This window comes from Anopheles stephensi, chromosome 3, assembly GCF_013141755.1.
Source record: "Anopheles stephensi strain Indian chromosome 3, UCI_ANSTEP_V1.0, whole genome shotgun sequence".
In the NCBI taxonomy this organism is placed as follows: Eukaryota; Metazoa; Arthropoda; class Insecta; order Diptera; family Culicidae; genus Anopheles; species Anopheles stephensi.
Window position 1 is genome coordinate 14,487,663 of NC_050203.1, and position 25,989 is coordinate 14,513,651.

The 25,989-nt window shown below is 44.1% G+C and overlaps 1 protein-coding gene across 4 annotated transcripts in view; it reads left to right on the top strand.

The window, feature by feature from the left end:
- The window catches only part of LOC118514369 (sodium/potassium-transporting ATPase subunit beta-1-interacting protein), a 49,526-nt gene that overhangs the window by 20,242 nt on the left and 3,295 nt on the right, over window positions 1-25,989 (top strand). Inside the window, exons 2-7 of one of the 4 annotated variants that reach the window (XM_036061226.1) lie at window positions 9,574-9,711; window positions 11,518-11,598; window positions 14,700-14,897; window positions 14,970-15,030; window positions 20,534-20,588; window positions 25,351-25,500. In XM_036061226.1, coding sequence (XP_035917119.1) covers window positions 9,574-9,711; window positions 11,518-11,598; window positions 14,700-14,897; window positions 14,970-15,030; window positions 20,534-20,588; window positions 25,351-25,363 — 546 coding nt within the window. In that variant the 3' untranslated portion in view covers window positions 25,364-25,500. Of the gene's footprint in view, window positions 1-9,573; window positions 9,712-11,517; window positions 11,599-14,699; window positions 14,898-14,969; window positions 15,031-20,533; window positions 24,525-25,350; window positions 25,501-25,989 lie in introns of those variants that run through there. The other 3 variants (XM_036061224.1, XM_036061227.1, XM_036061225.1) reach the window with 3 other exon arrangements.

Sequence of the window (25,989 nt, forward strand, 5' to 3'; positions counted from 1 at the left end):
GATTCCTCACCCGTGCCGGAAGTGCGGAAAGTAATTTAAAAAACATCTTAATCAAAGAATGGCAAAAAAAGTGGGATTTTAGTGTTTGGGATTATGGGTCGATTTTTTATTTTTTGGAAAGTAAACAGCTTTCAAAAATAATTGAACTTCCAGGAGGTGCCCACCGTTTTTTGACAGAGTTTCATTAAACCTAACATGAAAGGGTATGTTGGTATCTAGTAAGAGTACAAAGCAAAATTAAGAGTTGCTTTAAATTACAAACTAAACAAAAGAAAGTAGCAGAAACAATTACAACGAAGCAATTTAAACTCAGAACTCCCTTGTTTGCAACGCTTCATCCTAACAAAACAGTACTCGTCCACTCGAAACACACCAACGTTTTGCATACAAAAAAGGGAAAGTTTTTAATTTCGCTTTTCAACCTCCCCGCCTAATCAAAACACATCCCCACACGGCGAATCTCGGTTAACAAAAAAAGGTTCGCATCCGAAATTTTTAATAACTCCCTAGCTGCTGCTGCCCCAACGCTGCATACACAAAACGAGGTAATTGCGATACATCGGGAGAAATTCCTCGGCCATATTATGTTGCCCGATGTTGCGCACTGAAGCGGAGAGGGCGGGAGGCTAGTGTAATTATTTGTTTAGGAACATACAACGCTCTGAAAGTGTGCATCATCAAGCACAAGTACACTTGTTTGCGAGTGGCGATGGTGGCGGCAAATGAACGGTCGTCGTCGTCGGATCATCATGAGATGATGATGGTGGGTTTCCACCCGCTCTTGCCGATGGCTGGAATGTTGTTTCTTAAATGTTTGATGAATGTGACCGAAAGTCTGGGCGCTCGTGGCAGATGAGGTTTTATTTCATCGCGGGAAAACAAAAGCGACGAAATGGTTGGTGCCACAGGAAAACTGACATAAGGAATGCTGGCGGACGCACGCTTCCATCGTAAAGATGTGTAGTAAAAGGTTCTAAAATGGCTCATTTTCGGGTGGATGATTAATAGAAAATGGTTTTAAAGTTTTGTTTTTCTCGCACCCCTAAATGCTTACCGAAGAATGTGCTGACATCAGTGTGCAGCAGTTGATTGAGGGCGACACTTTCGATGGCCCACCAGCCAGGCTGCCAAGTCCGTGTCTGTGCGTGTGTGACGAGATATTTATGTGGCGTATTTTGGTTGCATCAGGTTCCAGTGGAGGATATTTTTAGGACACATTGTAGCGTGTTTTAAATTTCTCACCCACCATAAAACGTTTCATAAAACTGAAACGGCCGTTAAGCGTGAGGTTCTATTGCGGCAGGATGTTGTGCTGTTTGCTCTCACACTCTCCACTCGAGAAACTCGAGAAAGAGGATCAAGTTTAAGATGGTGAGATGAGTGGGACCACTGTTGGCAAACTATTTCGTGTGCGTGCTGTTGTTGTTGTTTATTTTCACTTTCACTCACATTTTATGCTTTAATGTTGTTGCTGCTGTTGTTGTGTGTCCCTTCCCCGGGAGGCTACCGATGCAGAAAAGGTCAAACAGTTTGCCATTTGCTTGAGGGGAGTCAAATCAAGAAGCAAGTAGCAGGTCGTCGTTTGCTGGCCTGAATGCTGATACAAGTAGTGTGTTTGCATGCGCAAAAAAGGAAAGCACTACTGAGGAGCAAGAAACGGCCAATTCAAAGTGAAAGTAAAATTCAACCGCCGAACGAAGGAGGATCGTTCCGATGATCTTGGCTCTGTTTCGTATGATCGTTTTATGATGCTGCCGTTAGAAATGGGCCTGTTTAGTGTGCGCGAGTGAAGGGTAATTTAGTTGGTGAAATATAAAATCATTTCTGTTACCATTATCTGGTCATCTTTCGCAGTTCAAGCTGATTGCGGGATCGTAAAATGTGGGTAGTAGAAAAAAAAGAACGAGAAGAAACAGGCGAAGAACAATGAAAATTCCATGGAAAAAATCCTCCTCAAATTATGTTGGATAGGAAGATAATTTAAAAGAGGTATTGTTTAGGGGTAATAAGCAATGTATTGTTAATTTGCAATGATTTGGCGCCATAAATCATTTTAATCAACACTTTCTCTTAACGTTTGAAGCTTAATCGGGTAAAAGAAAATTCGCAATGTTTAATTTTAGACTTCCAAAAGCTTATAGGACGACAGTTAAATTAATTGTTAGCAGTTTTGATAATTTGTTGATGATCGATAACATTAAAAGAAAAAAGAGAAAATTTGGAGGGTTTCATTACAAAAAAACTTTCGAAAATATTTTATCTACTCTAAGCAAACTATCTTCAGAAAAGTAAATTATTTTGAGGAGTAAATAACGTTTAGCTAATTTCTAGCTATTTAATACACTTTCACCTCCACTGGAATTATATACCTGAGCTGAGGAAAACGCACTGGTGCACGATTTTAAACCTTCCAAAAAATCGTTTATTCATCCATCCGTCTCGCCGCGGGTAGGAGGAAGTGTTGTTTGAGGGATCGACCCAATTTAATATGGGCTAACCGCGAGTCGCGTTGGCGGACTACCTTTCGCTTCCGTGCAAAACAGGGAACAAAACATAAACCACGGCAAAATGAAATTGTTTCCCCGCGCAAGTTTCCATCTGCTGCTGCTCGTTGGAAATTTTGCGGCTTCCCTTTTTTTCTGTGTGTTTCGAGTCCATTGTGATGGGAGGAAAACTGCGAACTGTGCTGTCAGAAGCGCGAAACCCGATTGACTTTGATATGCCCTGCAGAGTGAAATGGAGAGAAAGGAGAGAGAGGGGCTAGTGGGTGGGCAAGACAGTTCCGTCTCTGTGTTCTGTCTGGCAACACTGCCAACCCGAAGACTTCACTCGTATCCAGGCGGTTGTGTGTGCCGGTCGGTGAGATTTGTTTATTTTTGGTTCGCGGTTTATTATGCTGCTTCTTTACCGGGGCACATTTTACTTTCTAATAAATTTCCTTGAAGATGCTTTTTTTTTCGTTTTCCTTCCCCGAAAAGCGTTTTCCATGCTTGGTTTGATGGAATTCTTCAACAGCCATTGTGTAAGAGTTCCACCATAAATAGAATGTTAACCGTCCATAATACTACTGTGAGATGTTTCGCTTCTTGGTGCGTTGTCAAATGTTTATATCGTCAAATTAAAGGTACCATTTGAGGCGCAAACAGTGCAGCATGTTGTCATTTATGTTAGCAATTATACCGCTTTGGAGTAGAAGATCTCGTCACGTTTTGCTGTGCTGTTTATAGAGGGGGACGATCATAAAATAGAACTCTCCCCCACTTCTTAAGTCAAAAAACGCCATCTCGTCGACCACAAGCGATGGTCATTAGCCGTGTGTGGGGGCGACGACCGGCGCGAGTCCAATTTTTGATGGAGCTCAACCGTAACCCATAAACGTGTCCCGCGCCCTTTAGTGTGTCATCTATTTTTAAACTTCCGTGGATAAGTTTCTTGCTCGTCGTCGGCTAAGCAGTAGGAAGAGCACTGGTCTCCACCACCAGCCAACAGGTGGTCACTTTCAGTTTCGACAGCTTCCGAGCGGGCGAGACATACTTGGGTTGGCCGGTAACGTGCTCTACGCGGCACGTTGTTGGTAATTGAAATCTAATGTTCATTAAGAAAACATCAACTTTTTCGCTGCGTCTAGCGGGTGTTTTTGGGGCTGGAATCGTTCTTGGTAGCTAAAATGTTTATGGGTGGTTGTGGAAAACATTTGGCAGGGGATTGATGAGTCTTGGAGCAGGTAAACAAATACGGAGCTGGGGGAAGAAGATGTCTTTAAGCGTTGTACTTTGCTCTGTACTAAATTGGTTTCGTTGTTGAGATTTGAAATGCAAAAAGTTGGACGATGAAGTTAAAGGTGAACTGATGAACGTTTAATTTAATTTTGATATTACGAGGTTTCAGGTGGAGTTGTAGATAATTATATCACTACTTCAGATATTTTTGTATCGTCTTATTTATATCCAGAGACTTGCTGCTTCCTGGTCTTGTTGATGGACTTAATTTATATTTTTATTATATTGTCCATCATTTGCGTAGATTTCTTGTCCCTATTTTTTATCTGCTCTTTGGGATTTTTGGTAATATTTTATGCTAGAGCCTTCTGCCGGTAAACTTCAGAACTTTAATTTGTTTGACGTACTTAGACTAATGTTCCAGGCTTTCTTAATTGTTGAAGGACCACTGAAGCTTAGTTATAGTTCTTACAAACTGTTTGCCATATCTTCTTCCTTGGCACCACAACCTCGAGAGATCTCGGACCGTCATTTCTGGCTTTCTGTGACTTGATTTTACTCGTAGCAAAGTTATTAGTTCCTTATTTGTTTCTCAGTAATCTGTTTGTGTAACTAAAGCCATCTGTCGGCAAACACGAGAAGCTTGAGCTTTAATGGTGATGTTTCAAACCTTAGGATTCTTGCATAGCTTATAGTAGAGTTTAGTTACTAATTTATTAGACATCAAATACATCTCTAAACACACAATAAATCCTGCAAACAAATACTAAATTACCTTTCATCTATTGAAATAGAAAAATATGTCTCTTTCCTTCTCAACTTCTGCTCCAATTAAAGCCACTTTATTCATGACATTTTGTTTTCTATCTTCCCTCCTCATTCGCCGTTTTCATTCTCAATGGGGTCGGGAAAAAGCTAATTTTATGGGCATTAGAAGATTTTATATCTCGTTACTGCATAATCCATGATGTGAGAGGAGATTAAAGCGGTCATTTGCTGTGGACGATACTCTATCGCTCGCCTTCCGTATTCGGGGGCCACCGTATCGATAGCGTGAGATTAATGTGTGGCGTCGTTCACCTTTCCCTACCGGAATAAACGAAGAACGGGATGAGATGGAAAAAAAGAGGGAAGAAGCATACAAAGCCAGAAATGCCCAAAAAATGTTCACATAGACATATTGAAAGGCAATCATTTTCTTTCTGGTGCGTGTGTGTATCGCAGCTCGCTTTGTTCTGCTTCTTGCCCTGTGGGGTTGGTATATAATTTTCTTGATTCATTCCCTGTTTTCCTGGAAGATTGTCCGGAAGGCAAACCCGGACTGGATTCTAATCTTAACGGTGGGCAAAGAATCTTACCAGAGCGGGCCGTGTACCGCCTGTCTCCACTGCACTGCTTTCCACACTGATCTTATCGAATCTCGTGCCGGGCGGTGGTTGTTGTTGTCCCTCGGTGTCCCTTTTTGCTCGTGTCCTGTTTGATATGCTTCACAGTCATCGGGCTCACGCTCCAGGTCTCGGTTATATTTATAGAGAGAGAGAAAGAGTAAACATCTTGCATGTTTTATGAGCTTGTTTGGAGTACTGGCAACCCTTGATAGTTAACCTGATACCTGATATGAGATGTAAGCTACTTGCTCCGTAGCAGCACTACAGCTTCTGTGGGTGCGCTTCATTCGGCTCCGGCTCGAATTTCTCCTTCCGACGCAAGTGTATCATAATGAGAAGCTGGCAAAAGGTGAAAGTAGAACAAGCTCTTTGGGGCGGGAGAGAGAAAAATGCATACACGATCGAATATTGCAATACAGCATGCCTCAGCATTCCGAAGCCGTGTCACGACGATTAGGCTTCACGCTCAAGGCTCGTCGTGCTTATCAGATGCTCAGTTCATGTTTCAATGCTTTATTGTCACTTTCACTTTGGGCTTCTTTGCACAAAAATGTCAAACCATCATTAATATTATTCATTTGCCTTGAAGAGCGCGAGCCACGAGCAAGAAAATCCCCAAAAATGTTACCCAATATCTGACTGTCACACCCGAGATCCCGAAGCTCGTAATTCATCATCAAACCTTCAAACGTTCCAAAGATAGACCTTTTCCGTGTGCGTAATTTATGTGACACTGATGGAAAATCGCCGCCGCCTGTTTTGCCCTCGGTCTGCTCGGGGCATCAGAATGGCAGCCGAATGATATAGTAACGCCTTCTGCCGAGTGCTTTTGTTTTTTGAAGTGAAACATCAATAATTGAGTTGCCGGTGTTTGGGTTTGGGTGGAGATTATTGTGATGTTGGGTGGTTGGCTGGGAAAAAGGCCGATTTTTTGTATGCTCTTAGCCGTGATCTACTTCCTCCCTGTCATTGTTTCATTGTGCCGTGAGCCCTGCCAAAGACAGTCCAGAAAGACAGGCCAGACAGAATTGTGATGGTTTTTTCTTCGGGAGGAAGTTCAGGGTAGAAATGTTAGAGGTCTTTGCTTTTGATGGTGAGAATGAGTTGCTATTATTATTTCTTTCCCCAAAAACGGGAGGAAGCTCATCGATTGATGGGTGTTTTGCTGCTCGTGGCTCGGATTGTTGTCCTACTACTGGACGATTCATCGCGACCAGGTTTGTAATGGTGGCTGTTTGCTGGTCCAGCTCAGCTACCAACACTGCTTTTTTTTGTGTGTGATCGCATGTCTAACCCATTGCACTAGATCGAACGTGACCCAGAAACACAGATCGATCCGGAACGCGGCCGTATGCGATTGGAATGATGGCCACGGGTTCCGACCTATGCTGCTGCCGTCCATCTCCTCGCTGTGCCCATTACTTCGCTCCCATTACTTGGAAGTTGGAGTGTGATCTTCGCTCTTCCGCCCGGTGAAGGCAGGCGTATGTTGCGCAGTTTCTAGTTGTAGATTGTACCATCTGTTTAATTATTGGTCAATTAGACGATTGAAGCGGAGGTGATTCTCCAGGAAAGAAGTGGTCGAACGACTATAGTGTCAGGTGTGGATGTTTGCTGTGTTGGTTATTGTGTGATTTAATCGTGACCTTAAAAAAATAAAGGGTAATTCCCGTTCGATTGAGTAGTCAGTGTTTAATGCAAACGTAGCATTAGATAGGACTTTGTTTGGAACTTTTGTAGCAGTTGATATCACAATCGAAGCACAATTTATGGAAAAATCTTAGCTATTATCATTTGAATCGTGTGTCAACAAAAAATACACCCATCTGTTCTCTATAAATGTTGCTATAAAATGTGCTATAATTGTGATATCATCTGCTTACTATACACACATCCCCATAATCTGTCTCGTTTGACCAAAAATACTGATTGCGTTGATTTGTCTGGCAGAGAAATACCCATTAACGCTGTATTTACTCAACTAAAACAAAACCTGACATTCATTTCCGTGTGCCGCCATGCCGCCGGTCAGCCCCACAGAAATACATTTTCGTTCTCTTATTCATAATTCAAACAAAACTGTACGTTTCACGCTGATTGGACATTCGGACCGGTACGAATAATTTATGCAGCTTCTCTCCTATGGACGAAGGAAAATGGTGTATGCGCTGGACGGTTTTGTTTTGTTTTTTTTTGGACGAGGATGAAACTTAATTATTGCGTGCCATTTAATTTGCTAATCTTGTACTCGTTCGCTCCTACCGAGAAGCTCACCGCACGAAGGTTGTGGTCTGATTTGTTGTTGATTTAGGTTTGGAAGTAATTTAACTTGAGTTAACATGATTAACACACCGATCCCGTAGCATGTTTTTGTGGGATGGTGGAATTTTTTCCAACACCAAGTGTATGCGATGGTTTTCTTGTGTAACTAACGGTTATTTAAAACATTTCGAACATGACATGACACTCGACAACCTGGCTGAAGCCCGAAAGGCCCGATCGACACATCTGTGAGATGTTGTTGGTCGATTGGTTCAATAATGTTCTTTTTTCCTTCGATTGGCTCACGGGGTTAAATATTTGAGGTTTGGTACTGAGTCGTTTGCTTGGTCTGTGTAGCTGGTGCATTCTTGGAGCCTTCAATCACCACAGTCACAGTTTCGTTTATTTACTCTCCAAATTATGATGACATTGTGCGCTGGACGTTTGCTTTGTTCAGGAACGATAGCATTCCCATGCTCGTTCCCGGCACGCAATCGTCACCTTAGTAAATCCCACGGTGTGTTGTTTTTTATTGTTCATCCATCGACAATTCGTCGACGCCTATGGAAGCAACCCAAGCCGTTGGAGGATGTTGAAGGGAGGCGTCAAGGTGTGACTTTAAGCTGTCGAGCCGAACAAATCACGTGCCCGGGGAACGCATAAACCGTTCTCGTCTTATCGATTCCGGAGCTTTTATTTGCATTCCATTTACTACCCAAAATGTCGATTGATTTGGTGGAATTTGGTGGAGGTATTTCAGCATTTGTTTCGTTTAATACTCATCATAAAGAAGTCCTCCTGCCGGGCTGGACTAAGTTTATAGCGCAATCAAAAATTGAGTGAACAATTTAGACCTGCTGTTCCAGTTGATAAATTTCTTCCAATTTATTGTGAAATTTCGAAGACAAATTTGTTTCCTTGAGCGCTTGACTCTTTAACCCTAGGTGGGGGTAGTAATCAGGAAGCGACCGGCAATGCAACCGGAAAATAATATAATTCAAAGAAGTTGGAATGCTGACCATAAAAAAGCCGACATCAGTAGGGATTTTTTTTTCTCTGGTTGTTGTTTTATTTAAAGTGCGTAATAGCAAAACATAGAACGGAGCGAAGCAATTACAGTGAAGCAAAGCAAGCAAGGCCTCGTTACCAACATCGTTCGCTGATAACGATGCACCGCAGCTGGGCAGAGCGATTGGGCTCGGGGGTTTCGGTTGATATGAGTACTACGCATCGTAAATTTAGCATAGGAGGAAGCTAAAAAGCGAGACAACAATTTTTTCTAAATAGAAAACTAAAATTTCTATTGTCTCAGAATGATTGCTATCCAGTAATGTACTTGAAAACTACTCGCTGAGGAACATTGTGACGAGAATAAGGTTTCAACTGATCGTAACGCTCCATCATCATGCAACCCTTATCAACCTTCATCGTGAGTAGAATTGCTTCTTGTAGCAAGCCTTATCTGTACTGTATGCATAATATGGCTAACAGCGCTAGAAGGTTATTGCTCTCGTGCTTTGTTAGCATATGCAACAAATTAAAGGGAATTCGATTTTTTATGCACTTGAGCATTACTTATTGAATTTACTTTACTTTTATTGTGCTAAGTTTTCCAAAACCCAAAATAAAAAGTTTTAAGATAACTTCAAACCCACCCTGTGAGCCTGTTGCTCGTTTTTCACAGCCTGATTCTGGGGTACTGAAGTCGCAAATTTGCATACGATGAAATATGTATTTGTCAGTCTGCCTAACCTAACAAGTCAGCTTCCCTCTTTTGAGGAAACCTCCTCGTCCCAGGAACGGCAACTGGCAAAATGTATCTCCGGAAGTGTGTAACGCTCTAATGGTCATGCTAATGATAAAATTCAATTATTGGTTCCTTTAGCTTCCAGCCCGTAGTTTCTTCCTTTCCGTGAAATAGCTTGGCTTGGAAATGGAAAAGCTTTCGCAACTCATTATCCTGTAAAAACCAACCGGCACAGACATTCCCCCATTGGAAAAAAAGCATTCCCTTCACTGTGCTGTATGGTTGTAAGTAAGATTTTCCGCATCTGGAGCAATTCACGCGTCCTCCATCTTCCCAGCGATCCTCATTATCGGACGACCTTCTCCGAGTCATTAGCTACAAACCATCCTGTGTAGCGTGCGTGTAATATTCTGAAGACAAAATGTACTGACGTGTGTGTTTACCGGTCTCTTTCCAGCTATTCGTCATCGAGCGCCAGGTGTTCGACTTTCTCGGCTACATGTGGGCACCGATCCTGGTGAACTTCTTCCAGATCCTGTTTGTGATATTCGGTTTCTTCGGTGCCTATCAGTACCGGCCCCGGTACCTCGTAGCGGTAAGTGTTGCTGTTGGCGGGGAGGGGGGGGGGGGTGAAATTTAATTTATTGTGCATCTTAATAAAGTCTATTTGGGCGCGCGTGATTGAGCGCGAGGAGATCGGGCGTAAAATTGACAGTTGTCTCATCGGGTGAACGGTTTCTCTCCAGCTCGTGTACTTAAGTGAAAGTGTGAAAGTGTTGAAGCCCTTACCCATTCCCCCAAAAACCTGTAGCGATCGATCGATAAAAAGTAATAGATTGCCCACCGCTCGTTCATCGCTCGGCCGTGGTGTGTATGATTAATTCGGGGCGATGTTGCTGCTGCTGCTGCTATCTTCCATTTTCCCTTCGAACAATCGCAGAAGGGTTGATCTGCTTTTTTCCCTCAGTCCCGGGTTATCAATAAAGCCGCGAGGAATGTATATCAGCAGGCCGGCCGCAAGGGTAACATAAATTTTCCCCACGATGAATTATAGCAACTCAACAGCGACCCTCCCGCCCCTGATAGCGGCGATGCTTCCTGGGAGCGTTGGTTTGGGACTGATGATGAGGTCGTGTTTTTTTCTGTTTGGATCGAGCTTCTCTGTGGCACCTGTCGTAGGCCGTAATTTGGTTACGATTGCCGTGCCGCGGATGCACAGGAATGGGACGGTAGGTGTGTGTGGGAATTTTCGCTTCCCATCGTAAACCATTCTGTGAAATGGTGTTGTCTGGCCGTGAAGGTGGTCGTAAAGAAAAAGGGCTGCGTCAGCGAGGAAACTTCTAATCCGCGGCTGCTTCGGTTACGCTACGCTGCTGCACCCATTTAGACCCTTTTGCAGCAATTTTAGAATTCTTAACCCTTCGGTGGTAAGGCTTCGGAGTTGGGGGTGAAGATTTAAAATGGAGGATTTTGGGAGCATTCAGGTGTGATACATTAAAAAAATTACCAACAATTCTTAATTTTTAGAAATCAAACCAGAATAACAAAATATGAAATTCTCCTGAGCTATATGCTAAACCTTCAAGTAAACCATCTATGCAGGGTTAACGACCGTTACAAGCGGTTTCTTTTGAGTTTTGCTCAAGTTTCCCAACTCCTTGGTAGGAATCTTGTTAGGGAAATAAAAAAAAAGGGTACATGCTCCGTGCTAATGACGGTACAACGGCGACGATGACGACGACGACAATGACCGCAGCAAAAGATCCCCAGCAAAAAGTCAGCACCACACAACCCTCACCCTCCGTTTTCTCTCATCAACTCGCTTTTCCGACTCAAACTCCCCGTTTTGTGTGCCGCCACGACCGTAACAGACACCACCGGAACTGGCTGTATGTAAGCGTAATACTGAAACCACCACTGGTGGAAATGTGTCACCTAGCTTGTGGGATTAAATTTTCCACACACACACACACACACACACACACACACACACACACACACACACACACACACACACACACACACACACACACACACACCCGCACTTTCGCCAGCTTTACAACAACCCCAAAACAAGCACTTGAAGGCGAAGAATGACAAGACTGTAGACAATACATAAGCCCGCAAGAAAAAAAGGTGACGAACCACGGACAATGGATGTGATGTTTCGTTGTTTTCTTATTCGTTGATTTTAATTGTCATCTCTTTGACTTTCTGACACGATGAACTAATTTGTTTTTTTTTTTATGGTTTTGAAGGATGAAGGCTGTCGTGGTTTTTTATGGGATGTTTATTTTTAATTTCATTTTTACTTGGGATTTAATTTGATTTGTTATGTAAACTGATTTTTCATACTGTTGAGCATGGTTTTATTAAATTTCTACAATTTTATCTATTTCAGTACACTGTGTGGAGTCTGCTGTGGTTAGGATGGAACATCTTCCTAATATGCTTTTACCTAAACATAGGAGTTTTAGATAGGGTAAGTACTATAAATCTTTAACCTATTTATAAAAAAAGCAGATAAATATCATATTAACTCTTAACTTCATTAATATTAATGTATGTTTAATAAAATAATTGAAAAAAAAAGATTTATCAAACATCAAAGAAATTCTGCTAGAAGAACAACATGTCCAGTTATTGAGAACTCAACGCAAATAATGTTGGTGTCTCTTCCAACTGCTTACCCGTAGTGGGTTTAATCAAAGTTTCTCCATACTGACAACTCTACCGTAATTAGAATTCTTCATTAACGTCAGCAGGAAACGTGGAGGTCCTTTTTTCCTTCAACTTACTCATTTACCCAGAAAAGTTTGTCTCCTGCTAGTGCGCTTCCCTTTCTCCAGCAGATCGGAGCTTCGATCGGAAATGAGAAAAGCCTGCATCAAGTGGTGGACTTTTCCAATAAGTAAACTTTTTTTGGGCCACCGTAAAGTGTCCCTTACTTTGCCGCGAGACTCTGGTTGTCATCGTTCCGATAACTCGTTGCCCGCGGTTGGATCCGGGAAAATGCTAATGGCAAGCAGTAATCTCATTAGCCGATAAACGTTATCATCACGCTTCGCCCAAACAAGGCATCACACGGCGGCACTAAAATCTCGTCTAGACGATCTTCCAGCTTTTTGTCGTAGTTCTGTGCGCCTTTTTACCGATGGTGCCTCTAGCATATTACTGTCTGACGATGTACACACTATCTGTGGTCGAGCATAAGCGAAATGTGTATGCATTGTTGTGCTTCCAGTGGTGCCTGGCGAGAGGGCGAGGACGAGCTAAAGTTAGTCGCTATTTATTTGGAACCATGCCAAGATGCGGAAATCTTCGACCCCGACCCGACGAGCCCACATCATCATGCCATCTGCAATGGGCTTTAGGGCTTCTCGAGGAACCTTGCGGCGGTCGGTGCTTTCACCATTAAAGCTGCCCATTAGGTTTCATTACGGAGCTGAGAAATGTTTATGCGAGGTACTTTCGATCGGTTTACCTGCAAATCCCCGTCCGGCACGTTGTTTTGGAATCGATCGGTGGCGTATATGGTTACCACTTCTCTTGCATGACCAGGTTCAATCCAGCAAACAAAGGCTGCAGTCCTGCTGGCCAAACCTTTCGATGCAACTTTCCATAATTGGAATCGCTCCTTCATCTTCGGAGATGGGTGGGTTTGTGTTTTTTTTCGGTGATCTGGGGCCGAAAGCGTCTTGCACACATAACCTCAAAACCAAAAACTGAACGATCCCAACCATTTCGGGACAGTATCCCATTAGCGCTAGTAAGGCAGCACTCCGAACTTCATGGGGGAGAGGACGTTGATTGCATGTCGGCGGCATATGACGTCAGGACGTACCGAAATTCCGAAGCTCACTGGACGCGTGAGCGAGCGAGCATCGGTTGGAAGTGAGATGGAGAAAGTGGCATCGATGGCATTGCGGAATTTCCAATGACCTTGACCCGGACTATGTAGTCAGTTTCTCAGGTCCTGCACGTGCCAGCCAGTCAGCCAGCCAGCCACCAGACAGTATTACTCGAGCTGGAGAGAGAGCGAGGGCCATGTGAGCCAGTGAGCTGCAAACTTGTTCGACTCCCAATGGGACCACTGAGAATAATCCACGCTGGTGTGCAAGATGGCTATACCGGGCACGTCCTTCGTTTTGGGATGTCCTTTTCGAATGGCGAGACCGAGGAGCGGAGCTTGTACAGCACTCGGATGGTCGTAAAACGTTACGTCACAGACGGTTGGGATCGGTGGTGTTGTCGAGAATCCGTCTCGTGTCCTGCTTTTCCCTTTTATTTTTCGTTGGTTAGAGTTGCTTTTATTTGACAGTGGCCGGAACCATGCAGACGCCACTCTGTCTGAGGTGGTGTATTTCGCCTTTGCATCGATGCTTCGCGACAGTATTGCCCCGTAGAGATTGATGATAAACGGGTTGTCCATTTGCAGTATATTTTCCTTTCCAGCTGTGTGTGTGTGTGTGTGTGTTTGTGCGCGCCCCTTTTTCACTGTAATCGTAGTTATATAAATTGAATTTTGTGGAACAAGGTGGAAGAGCATTAGCGTGGCCGGGGAGCCATGTCATCACCATTTTTGAAGCTGATTTCATTCGATGATTGCATTTGCGTTTGCGGCAATGAGCGCTGGAAATAGGTTACACACGCAACACTGTCAATCGATTTGATTGACTGTAATGCGCTTTTGAGGTTATTTTTGTGTGAAATGAGCTTGCTTATTTAAATTTATTTTGTGTGTACCGTTCCGAATCGACTTGAAGCGAAATTCTATCAACACTCTTTTAAATGCCCATCATTTAAATGGCCAAATTAACTCCGTCTGATGTCTCATAACAAAAGTCGCCCTCGCCCAAAATACTAACTTTGCCAACTGCAAACATGTTGTCCGGAAGGAACTCGGACGACCCGGGCGAGCCTGTGCGTGTGACACTGCAGTGCGTTTTTACTTTGATTGCCATACTTCTGTCGGGTTTTATGTGGCAGTTCGGAAATCTTTACGACACCCACTGCCATCGTCAATCATAAGATTTCATGTCGGCAGCTGAAGTTTGCCGTTGGATGATTCCTGGAGACATGAAAGTGCCAGCAGAAGATGGTTGACCTTCGAATTCGGGGTTGAGAGGTCAAGCAAGTCGGATGTGTTGATGGTTGCTGTCTGGGACTGTCTGAGAGTGGTTGGGAGTTATCTAATGCTCTATGGGAGGCCAAATTTATGGATGCATTATCAGCATTGTGTTTGGAATCCTTCAATTTATAGGCGATTGAAGTTTGGTAAATTGTTTCGGAGTAGAAAAATTCGAGGATTTAATATTTATTTCATTCTGGACACCTCTTGTCTAGGTTTGAAGATTGTGGAGACTTTACCACAATTTTGATGCCATATCAAAAAAGCTTTACAATAGCTTGTTCTAAAATATATGCTCCCATGAAACCAACAAAAAATGAAGTATTGCATATTTTAATATTTTATTTTGAATTTATTACCATACATTGATTTATTGGTGTATTTAGGATTCTTTCGCTTTGCATCGCGCATTTACTGACCACTTTTGTTTGGCCTATTTTTCGCCCAAACAGGATAGTGATTTATTGAACTTGGGAACGGGCAGCGTGTCCTGGTTCGAGGAGAATGGCTACGGTTGCCGGCCAACGTACCCCACCAACGTCACGTCGGAGGATCCGTATCGGCCCGTGCGACCCGAAAAGGTCGACGGCTGTCTGCTCGAGTACCACATCGTGGAGGTGGTACATGCGGGCATCCACTGCGCACTAGCGGTATGTATTGAAGGTCCAAAAAACGGGTATTCGCTTTTACTGAGACTAATAAACATTTACTTTTCTTTTTAGTTCTTTGGAATATTTGGAGCAATCTGCCTGGGCCAAACGTTTCTCGACGAGGATGACAGCTGTAAGTAATCTTTTAACGTGCCTTTACTCGACCTGTACCTCATGATCCTCTATTGCCCCCTCTACCCCATTGTCCTTGTATTCCGTCCAACGTAGCATACTGTCTATCACTCCTTCTTGTGGACAACAATCCAATTCCAAGACAATCGTGTGTAATTGGACCCATATTGCGTTGCGTTGTTGCATCGACGACAGCTAACAATTTCTGCTCCCTCGTATCGATCAAACCCCCCTTTAAGTTTCCACCCGGGACCAGACGGGAAAGCTTCGGTTCGCTTTCTTCCCACCTTTCTCTACTAATCGGCACCTCTGTTAGGCTCATAATCACTCATATCACTAACATGCCCTCTCTGTATCATCTACCGAACGAAACGTTGCGTTACATTTGGCGGCTTGCGTTTTGTTGTGTTCTAATCGCATCTAATCCGTTTCGGGAAAGTAATTACTCATTGGAAAGTGCTAGTGGGAGTGAGGTAACCCTTCCCAATTAGGTGCAGACGCATAGTAATTGTTATTCTTGTGCGGCAAAGAAAGACTTCCATTCTGTTCGTTTCTTTTTTTTTTGGAGTACAGCTCTGTACCGTAAATAGCACAATCTATCTCATGAGCTTTGGTCGTATCGGTGAGCTTAATAAAATTATCATGAAATTAGGTCTTGAGTAGCCATCAGTAGCAGATATAAGTCTGTGGGAGTAAAGGGCATCACAGCTCAGCAAAAATCTGGGACAGTAGAACGTATTTAGAATGGGTATTAGAAGGTATCTGGTAATCATCTTTGAATAGAACCTATAGATAGCGATGTGTCATTCTTACAGCATTTGTAACTAGCTTTATATTGATGGTGACATCTGCTAGACGAGCATACGTCGAGGAACGTTCCAAGCAGCCTCCCGCCCCCTTTTAGCAGGTTTAGCGAGGTAAAAGTCCACGCCTCAACGACACATTGATGATGTCAGGACCATCTTTACGATGCGGGGAAGTGGCATGCATCATCGTCACTCGTCTTGTTGCTGTAGGTCGTATCATATCTCAAGTTGGATCGTACGCTGGAAAGGCTGATAAGTGTTGTGGCAGCAGGGTCGTTAAAACACATCATCCACAAGAGGCTGATTGAACGGTCTTTGTTCGCCGGGAGTGTAACTAGCTGGCCGGTGCACAACACCGTGTAGGAGGAGATGGCATTTACACCGTCCGGCGAACGGAGAACAATGGTTGGTTGCTCGTGCCGTTACAACGGGAAGTGCGAAACAAATTTCAAGCAACGGCATGCAATTACGCCCATGAGTCAGTGAGCGAGCTGTACAGTAGCTACGGTCGCGGAAGTTGGACGAAAATTATTCTAGATGCGATGTGCGCGCGTTAACCTCGTAACGTCTCCTACGGATTCGCCGTTCGTCGGTGGAGGCTATTGTTGCTGTTATGAAGCGATGCAAGGGAAGATGCATCGTTCGGTCATGGAGCATGGGTTGATGCGTTGTGAAACATGTAACAGCAATAGATAAAGGTGCGAAATTGGTTTCTGTTCTGTTTTGGGAACGATGGTAGATATGGTGTGAATGAGGGATTGTTTTTTGAGTGGTTTTTAGGAAGAAGCTTTCAAACTATTGAGGCCTTTTCTCCAATTTTATCGAGTAGATTACCTTAGGTCTTTATCCGGATCGTACGGAGCTTCGGGTACGAGAACCTACCACTCAAAGATGTAGAGCCAGAGAACAGAAAGATCCGTATCGAATCTCATCTAAAGCTGCACATCATAGCTCAAGATATACTATCAAGCTACGTGATAAAAATATTTCCCGTAACCCCATCATCATCACATGACAGCGGGCATCATGACCTAGCAGCAGGTCGTTAAACCACAGGCCCACTGTGAAATATTTCCATTTTGCTGCAATTATTCTCGGTACATGGTTCACTTCTCTCTGCTCTGAAGGTGGAAGCAAAAAAAAAACTGCATCGCAACGTACTACTTCATGCCATCGTTGTTGAGTTACCCTCAACGTGGGCCAAAAGCCCATCCATGGTACGTACATACGCCGTACGCAACAAGAGATGCGACATCATAAATGTAGATTAAATTTTTCGATATTACACTCCTTACTGTGTGCGTTTGTACGGTTCCCTCGGAAGGTAGGAAAATAGCAAGGATTCTTAGGCCGACAATTGCATTGCTCAAGTGTGGTGCATCCCCGGGTGAGAATGAATGTGTTGCATGCCCTTCGAGAGAAGACGCTGCAACTGGACGCTTTTGGATATCTCTAGATCGGGATGAATTCAGACGACCTCGTCGTCGGGAGGACCTATTTTTATCCCTTCTTCGTGACTTCATTCCGTTCTGTCCGTGTAACACGCTGTGGCAGTAGAAGACTGTTGTGTCGGGCTTTTTTCACTGCTTCCTATTTCCGGTTTGGAATTTTTGATGAAATACTCTTGCGACGAGGTAAACGCTGCATTCTATATTGATTATTCATCTCCGCACTGTGAGAGGATTATATTGAAGTAGTAGCTTTAGCATTGCTGGTTAGTTTATTATTTATTTTAACGTCACCAAAAATCCTTTTTCCTAGTCGCACGTTTATGACATAAAGTTGGACCCGCTCTACTTAGGCACTAGTCTAATCCGACCAGTTCCTTGCCCCTTTGCAGGTCAAAGAACGGCCAAGTGGTATGACAGGGTGGTCGGTTTCGGTGCAGTTTCTCACAACCGTAACCCGAACCGAAAACGTGACATTGCTGCGAAAAAATGCGCACGTAATCCTGGCCTGAAACTGGACTACTAGTGGCTGTGCTAGTTTTCTCCAGTAGGTTCCACCTTCCACGGCAAGAGTGTGACGGAGTGCGGCTTCCAGCGGCTGGAATTGTGCCAGTTGTGTGTGTGATTGACTTGCGAACCAGAAGTGCCCCGAAGGCTGACGTCAACAAAAGTTCGGTTGGTCGGGTTTCGTAGGCCTGGCCGGATGACTTTTAGTTTTACCTTCCTGTCGCAGCTTTTCGTTTCTCTTTGTTTGTTAGAAATTTGCAAGACATTGGGACATGAGTTGGTGTTAAATTGAAAAAGTTGTTGCCTATTTTTTTTAAATTGGTGTTCTTTACCGCAGCCTCTAGAATTGTTCTAGATGAGATATCCGTAAGCAAACGGAAGTACTTGAAATGGAATGCAGTTCAACTTGAATGGATCCCGAAGATGATAATAAGGCGAACAAGGAAATCTATTTACGATCCCCACCATTTTGATTGATCATCCCAAAAACGTTAATCTATTGTTCTAGATTTTTATGGTTTATCTAATGATAAATCTATTCCAATCCACATCCTTACATGCCCTGCGTTCGGTTGTGTTTGCTTAACCCTCAGCTGATCTATGCTTATCGGTTAAATTATCGCATTTTGAATAGATTCCGACCTTCCTGTCGGGGATGTTCTTACCATTTTGATTGGCTTTTGCTGAGCCCGGGAACAAAATAGAACCCTCGGCTGGTAATCTTGTACATCGCACTCTGTCCATCACAAGCACAAACGCGCGAACCCACTTAAGCAACCGGAAAAGGCAACGGGCCGTGTGCACTCTCTCTCTGTGGCTTTTCGAGTTTATCCTCCGAAAATCCTCCCGACCTTAGCCCCGTGAGTGGCTCCTTCCCGGAAGAGCCCGGCTGAAGGATTAAAGTGAATGATTTGCATTCTTCCCGCACGGCTCACACGCTGCTCCCGAGATGTGTGTTGTACCGTCACGCTCATCGTTTCCGCGTTCGGTGGGTGCGTTTTCTTTCACGGTTGAATCCCTGTTTCTTCTGACTTTTATTCTTCCCTGGCACGGATTTTTATAACTCCCCGAGTTGCATGTCGAGAAAATCAATTTCCTTTGAGCCAAAAATTGATCAAATCCGTCGTTCAACCGTTCAACCCTCCCCGGACATCGGTGGGCTCCGGTGTTCCGAACAAACGCTTTGTGCGGAAGAAGCACACCTACCGTAATCGAGCGAAAGGAGTCGACGCCAATAACGATTAATAATTGAAGGCCGCATAACACGTGCGAGGGCATAGCATAATGCAGCACAGTGTGGAAAGCATTTTCCCGGACGAGCTCCTGGTCTGAGGGCCAGGCTGGGAAGCTGTTTAAATTTTCATGCATATGAGACGGAACAATTTATAATCATTGTGTTGTTGCATCCCACGGCACACGTGACACACCGCGTAGGCGCAATTGATGTCGTACTTGACCCGAGCTGCTGGTGTGAGCCCTCCTGCTCACCTTTGGCACGCTATGCTGGAAGCTCGAATGCAGTCTGTGGAAGAAAAAGGAAAAACGGATAACAATGTTTTCCGAGCAATATGAAGTGTTCTCTCCTGGTCAGATGAGGACTAATAGAGTGTTGTTAATGTTGATTTCGTATGCATAATATATGGCGCCTATTTAGCTACATATCATCATGTAGTCACTTATAAAGTTTAGTTCGGGACACACTCGACAGGCTCTGAGAATTGATGCAATATTCAGCACGCATAGGACGGGTCTATCGATAAGGATAATATATTGAAGATAATTGCTGTGCTTGGCTTGGACAAGGCGATGTCCGAACGCAATTTAATTATATGAGAGATAACTGTTACCGATGAGATTTTAAATGCTAGAAGTTATAGAAGTGTTATCGATTGGTATTGCCTTTTTAAAACACTTTCCTTTTTCTATTTATAAATTGAAATTTATTTGAAGTTCTCAAAGCTAATTTTTAATAACAATTTACCGCTCAAGTCTTTTGTAAATAATGTCAAATATTGTTTTTACCAATACTTTTTCTTTTACTAAAACCAGGAAAAAGGCATTTAAGTAAATGGTCTATGCCTCGCAGAAGTGTAATATAGCTCGGGCGTTTGTTTTTTCTGTATGTAAAATTGCGTCATAAATCCATCCACCCATCACCACCGCCCATACGTCACATTGCATCGTCCATTTCCATCATCAGCACGTGCACGATACGAAGTCATCTCCCGTTTTCTGCTCCATCGTGATGAATAGTTTTGTTTGCTACATTTCAAATGCGATGAACTACTTCTAAATCTGTGTTTCTGTTGAATGATGCAATAGTTTGGCGCGTAAAGACACCTTTCCTTGTCTTTATGTTCACACCTCAAGTGGCGTTCGTATTGTTTACTCTGTTATCTCGTTTTCTCACCCACTGTTGCGTGTTGTTTTTTTTTATTTATCCGCAAGATTCATCTTGTTCATTGTTTTTGACCGTTTGTCTTTTATTTCTCCCTGTTCCATATCCAAACCATACATCTTTTATGTGCATCTGTTTGCATATCTTAATTGTATTTCTTTTCTCTTTCGTTCTCTTCTAAACCGGTACCGGTTTCGCTATGGTACTACTTCTGCTACTACACTACTACTACTACTACTACTACTACTACCATCACACTTCTTCTACTACCTACTACTCTACCTGTGTCTACCCATCTGTCAACCTGTCCGTACCGTGTCACGCACGGTGGAATCTATTTTGCAGTCGATTTTATGGGTGGAGACGCGAAGAGTCCGCAGCACACGGCGGTGCATCCGATGTACGTGAGCTATAGTAGTTTACCGACCACCAACAGTGCCAACTCGACACAGCTAAAGCAGGCGGCCAGCAGCGCTAAGCTGCTGCTGCTAGCCGCCACTAGCAACGGTGGTAGTGGAATAGATGGCACGGGTGGAGGAGGAGAGGAGGGCGGAGAGCATGGTACTGGGGGTGGTGTTGGGTTTGATGCACGGTCCAAGCATCCACCATCATCATCGCTGCCCAATCACCACCACCCGGTGCCCAATAACAATAATCCACCATCTGCCGGGGCACTAATGCGCAATAACATCGGCAATAGTGGCAGCTTTGGTGATGTGCTGAAGGCAAAGCTAAATGGGCCGCAGCAGCAGCAGCAACAGCAGCAGCAGCACGGTGTTCTGCCCAGTAACAGCAATCACTCACCCTCGAATACTAACACACTCCTGTCATCCTCATCCTCACCGTCATCCACGTTCACGAACATCCACAGCAGTCCGCAGAGTCTGCACAATGCTCACAACAGCAGCAGCCAACACCACCATCACCACAACGCTCACCATCAGAACAGCACGGCGAGTCAGCAGGGTATGGGCGCAAACGCGGCGAACCTACTGACCAAGCTGAGTAGCAATAATAGCATCAACAGTGGAGGATCGCGTGTGATCTTGCTGCAGCATCAGGATAGCTCGGAATCCTCACCACCACCGACGGTTCCGGCGCGTGGTTTGAGCCGGAACTCGAGCTTCAGCAAGGCAACCTCGTCCGGTGGGAGAGATCATCATGCAGCGATCCTCAACAATAACCCACTGCGGAAGAACAGCAGTAGTGTGAGCATTCTGCGGTACGGAGATGGTGGAGTGCAGGGACGGCGAACACCGGATCCGGAAGATGACACGTTCTTCATACCGCGAAGTGCCTCATCTTATCAGGCTCGTGCGGCAAACTTCGGTATCAGCAATCCGTTCAACAATGTTGTGCTCGGTCGGCCGGGCTACCGTGGTGGAGCGTCCGGTGCTGATGGAGGTACGCCAGGGGAAGATGACGGGCGAAGGTTACTGCTTCTCAGTGGGTCCGCCCAACAGTTGGGTAGCTCGACGCCACAGAAGCGTAACTCACTGGTTGGGGTCCCGAGTGGCAGCGGACCCGCCACACCCGGCTCGTGGAATGGTCGAGGATCGCCAGTGCCGCAAGTACCTCCACTACCTCAGCATTACCAGCGCAAGGGTTCCGAGCCGGGATCCGCCGCCAGCAATGCCTACCTAACGCGATCTCCCAACCTGAATCGTATCGCGCGCCGTCACAATGGAAGTGGTCCGGGTGCGAGTAACGTGCTTAACAATAACGGACACACGGGTGCGGGTTTCCCTGACCGTGGACCTGGCAGTCGTAGTGGAAGTAGCGGACGTCTACCAAGCACAGCCAACCAGTGTGATCAAATTCGAGAGTATGGAGGTCCGGTTGGGAAACCGCTCGGGTATTGTGCGGCTGCGGTGCCATCGTCTCCACCGGAGAACAACAACTTCCCGGCGCTGCCGGGTGGCTTTCAGCGTAACAACAACACACCGTCCGGCATTCCGGTGATGGTGATGCATCGGGCAAAATCGCAGGATCGGTTAGCGTATCGAAGTCGCCGGCCGGGACGAACGTTCGGGGCGAATGGCTCGGGACATCATCATCATCACCACCAGCAGCAGCAGCAGCGACCAAGGTCGTTCTGTAGCAACAATGGTGCCTATCCGGACTACGTGATACTGGAGCATCCAGGGAACTAAGCGTTCGGCTATACGGCTAACAAAAACTAGATCTAAGCGGCGTCATCAAAAAAACGAGCGGTGCGATAAGCAGGCGCCAACGTGTCTTGTTGTCGACCAAGAATCGTCCTCCTGCCACTCCAACACCAACCAAAGTGGTCGAATCGAAGAGTCCTTCGGGACGGTGAATTATTGATGGCGGAAACGAGTCGCCGCGCTGGCGTATGAATGAATTTCCTGTTTCTCACGCACTCTCACGCTCGCTCGATGTGGTCCGCTTCTTGCTCACAGGAAGCAGCGTGTCGCCAACATGGGAAATGGGGGCTTTCAGGGAAAGTCGATACGCCGCGTTGTACAGGGGTAGGCTGTGGATGGCAGTGGGTTGTAAAAGAAATTATTGTGTCACTGCCCGTAATGCCACCGCTAGAATCGACGACTATGATGATGGGTTTAGAACTGGATGAGTTCTGCACTTTCTTTCTGTTTGAGACCGGAATCTGTTGTTGATTCTTGTATTTCGTGAATTTTATCCATCTGTTACGACCTCCTTACAATCGTGCTGCTGTCGCCCGTGTATCGCCATGCCCCCCCCCTACAACTGAGGAGCCTTTGTGGTGAAGATACCGATTATTTCTTCCATGAAGAAGTGTTTTGCGTGATGTGGCACCTAAAGGGCAACGGGCGAGAGCGACACAGTCAGTCAGTGAGGTCGCGCGGCATTTGTCGCATCCACGATTTATGGTATTAATTTCACAAAACCAAGGATTTGCCGTTCGGCAAATGGAAAACTTTTCGTGTGTGTGAGATTAATGACAGAGAATCACCCCCCCCCCCCCCCCCCCCCCCCGCCCACCAACGCAACACAGCTGGCATACCACGGGCAAGTGGTAGTATTAAGACGTTAGATTAGGTTTCTGTTAAACCAAAATTATAGCACCCGGTTTGCTATAAAAATTCTTCAAACACGAAGCACTTATTTCTGCTTTCTCTCCCGTGCGTGGTGGAGAAAAAGTTAATGAGATAGAAAATGGGGGTGGTTTGGGTTCTCGCGAGTGAGACGATTTTACAATTAAAAGGCTCGCTTTTTTGAGATTAATTGATGTAGCATGTAGAGTGCGTTCGAATCAATGACAAACAACATGTGTTGTATGGTTGAAGGCCTAGCGGGATGGTCTCATTTAATCAAAGCGTTACTTCGATACTTTTGCGTTGATTTTTTTTACCATCGTGTGTTTGGGTGTGTAGCGAATGAGTTTTTTAAGTCTAAGAATCGTAGATGACAAAAATTCTTGCCCAACTCGGATCCCCCCCCCCCCCAAGAACTTGCCCTAGTTAGCTGAGCTCTTTTATCCGGAAGGTGATCCGGAGATAGATAATGTTCCTTACAAAAATCGTCTACATCGATGTCCTTAGGTGGGGTTAGTAGGGTGTTTTGTTATGCTGTGCTCGGTAGCATTGGTAGTAGCTTCACCGAAGAAGCTGTTTGTCTTATATTTAGTACAGGGATTACTTAACTAAAAAACGGATTGCTCCATTGGCGTAACTTCGTTGTGAACTAGTTAGTGTTATGACTTCGCACGTACCAGTAGTAGCAGACATCTTATCGAACTATTTGAATTTTCCTATCAATCGAAGGACGTTCCTTCCCCTTCGAACTATCGTTGATACATATGACTGTGTTATAGAAGGTCCTGTTTTAGTAGGTTGTAGGGGTAGTAGGATGTATTAGGTACGAATGTTCTCATCCAACGAAACAGGAAAAAAAACCTTTCCACAACAATTAATCGACCGAAGTAAACGTTTGGTTTTTTGTTCGTAGTGATCGTACATTATTCGTATATTGTTACGCGTCGTCTGTTTAGTGGAAGAATTACTAGCAAAAGAAAATAAAAGAACGGAACCATGTATTCCGGTAGCAGTAGCCAAAAGCGCAACATCAGCCGTATCCTAGCCAAATTAATGTGCGAGTGCATGTAAAGACATCTTGCCACGGGCGACAGCACGTAAATGTCGCCAAACCAAAGCCCACATTAGCCCCGATTCGAGCAGGACACTAGCAGTTTAGTGTGTTCGAGTGCGAACGGAAGAACCTTTAGTAGGACGTAAAGCAAGCAAAGGTAGACCTAATTAATAGCCTGCCGAACGTGGAAGGAATGTGTTTTGTTTTCACCTAAGAACGTTAATGAGCACTATTATTCGATTTATTTTATGTTTTTTGTTCTACCCACCCGATCCCTCAAGCACATGATTCTTATGTCGCTTGTTTGGTTAGTTAAGCACTCTTCAGCGAGTCGTGCGGCAGTGTGACGCGTGTAAAAAGCCAACAAAATAGTGATTTAAAAGTGAGGATTTATTTCTATAAAATACTATAATTCTTCTTCCGTTAATAGTATAGATGGTAGGTGTATGAGCTGAATCAAAACACGTGTTGATAGCGAGACGGATTCTCTTACTATTTGTTTAAAAAATTGTTTTGATTTTGGCGGCATCGAAGCGCTTTCGATTTTTTTTTTTGGGAAAACTCAGTGGCGTTCAACGAAAAAGAAAGCAATGGAAAAATTAACAATAAAAATTCAGATACGAAAAACGTTTGTTAAATACAACTTTTTTACTGCGGGAAGATGTTTTTTAAATAATTTGTTATTATAATATTTTTTGTACGGTTTTATTTATTTTATGATTTAGAAAAAAATATTAGTTTCAGGGTAATTTATTCTCAAAAAAACAATGTAAAAAATAATTAGACAATTATAAACTAGTAGAAAGTTTTATCAGTTAAAGAAATATTAAACTTATTTACTCCTCTTTTTAAATGACACAGAATTTACACACAAAGTTAAACACTGCTTAGTACAGCACATCATCAATCATTGATTAATAATTAATAATCGCGCACAAAAACCACCACATAACATAATCAAGAGCACCACAAACAAATTGGATTTTTCTTGGTGAATGGTTTTTTTTATTTAAATAGTAAACTGTACAGTAGTGGTGATAAATAATTGCTTTACTTTCTCTTTTCTTTAGTAAAATTTCCTAACCAAAGCAACCCCAAACCCGTGTAGATAGTTCGCTTTAACAGGGCTTTCTAACTTCCGCGCTAAGTTGGATTCTTCCACCACCATCCCTTACCAAAGCCCCAAAATTGTAGACTAAACTGCCCTGCTCACAGTAACAACCAAGGTAAGTGCTAGTCTCCATGTGGCGGCGTATCATAAGTTTAAATTGCGAACTTCGATAGTATTTCATCAATTCACGCAAATAAATTGTCACAATATACCACAACTCTTCGGACAATCGATAGAAGAACAATTCATTTAAAAAATTCACTCTCACATGCACACTTGAACAAATATTGCATCAATAGCCACCACGTTGTCACGCAATCTAGTAGGCGCGCGGCGTTGAGATTGGCGTAAACGTCAAACGGTTGAAAACCCCTGGCCTACTAAAGTAACTTCACGGAGAATGATGAGACTAGCACACAACCTACTTAACTTCCATGAGCAAAGCTTTAGAACACTTGACCTCCTCTATCAGCAGTTCCCTGGTATTTCCCTCATTTTATCGTTCCTTCCGTTTACTCCTGTTTTCTCCTCTGTTTGCAAATATGTTTTTGTTATAAACTAATTTTTTGTTAATGTTTTGTTTCCTCTCTCCTCTTGT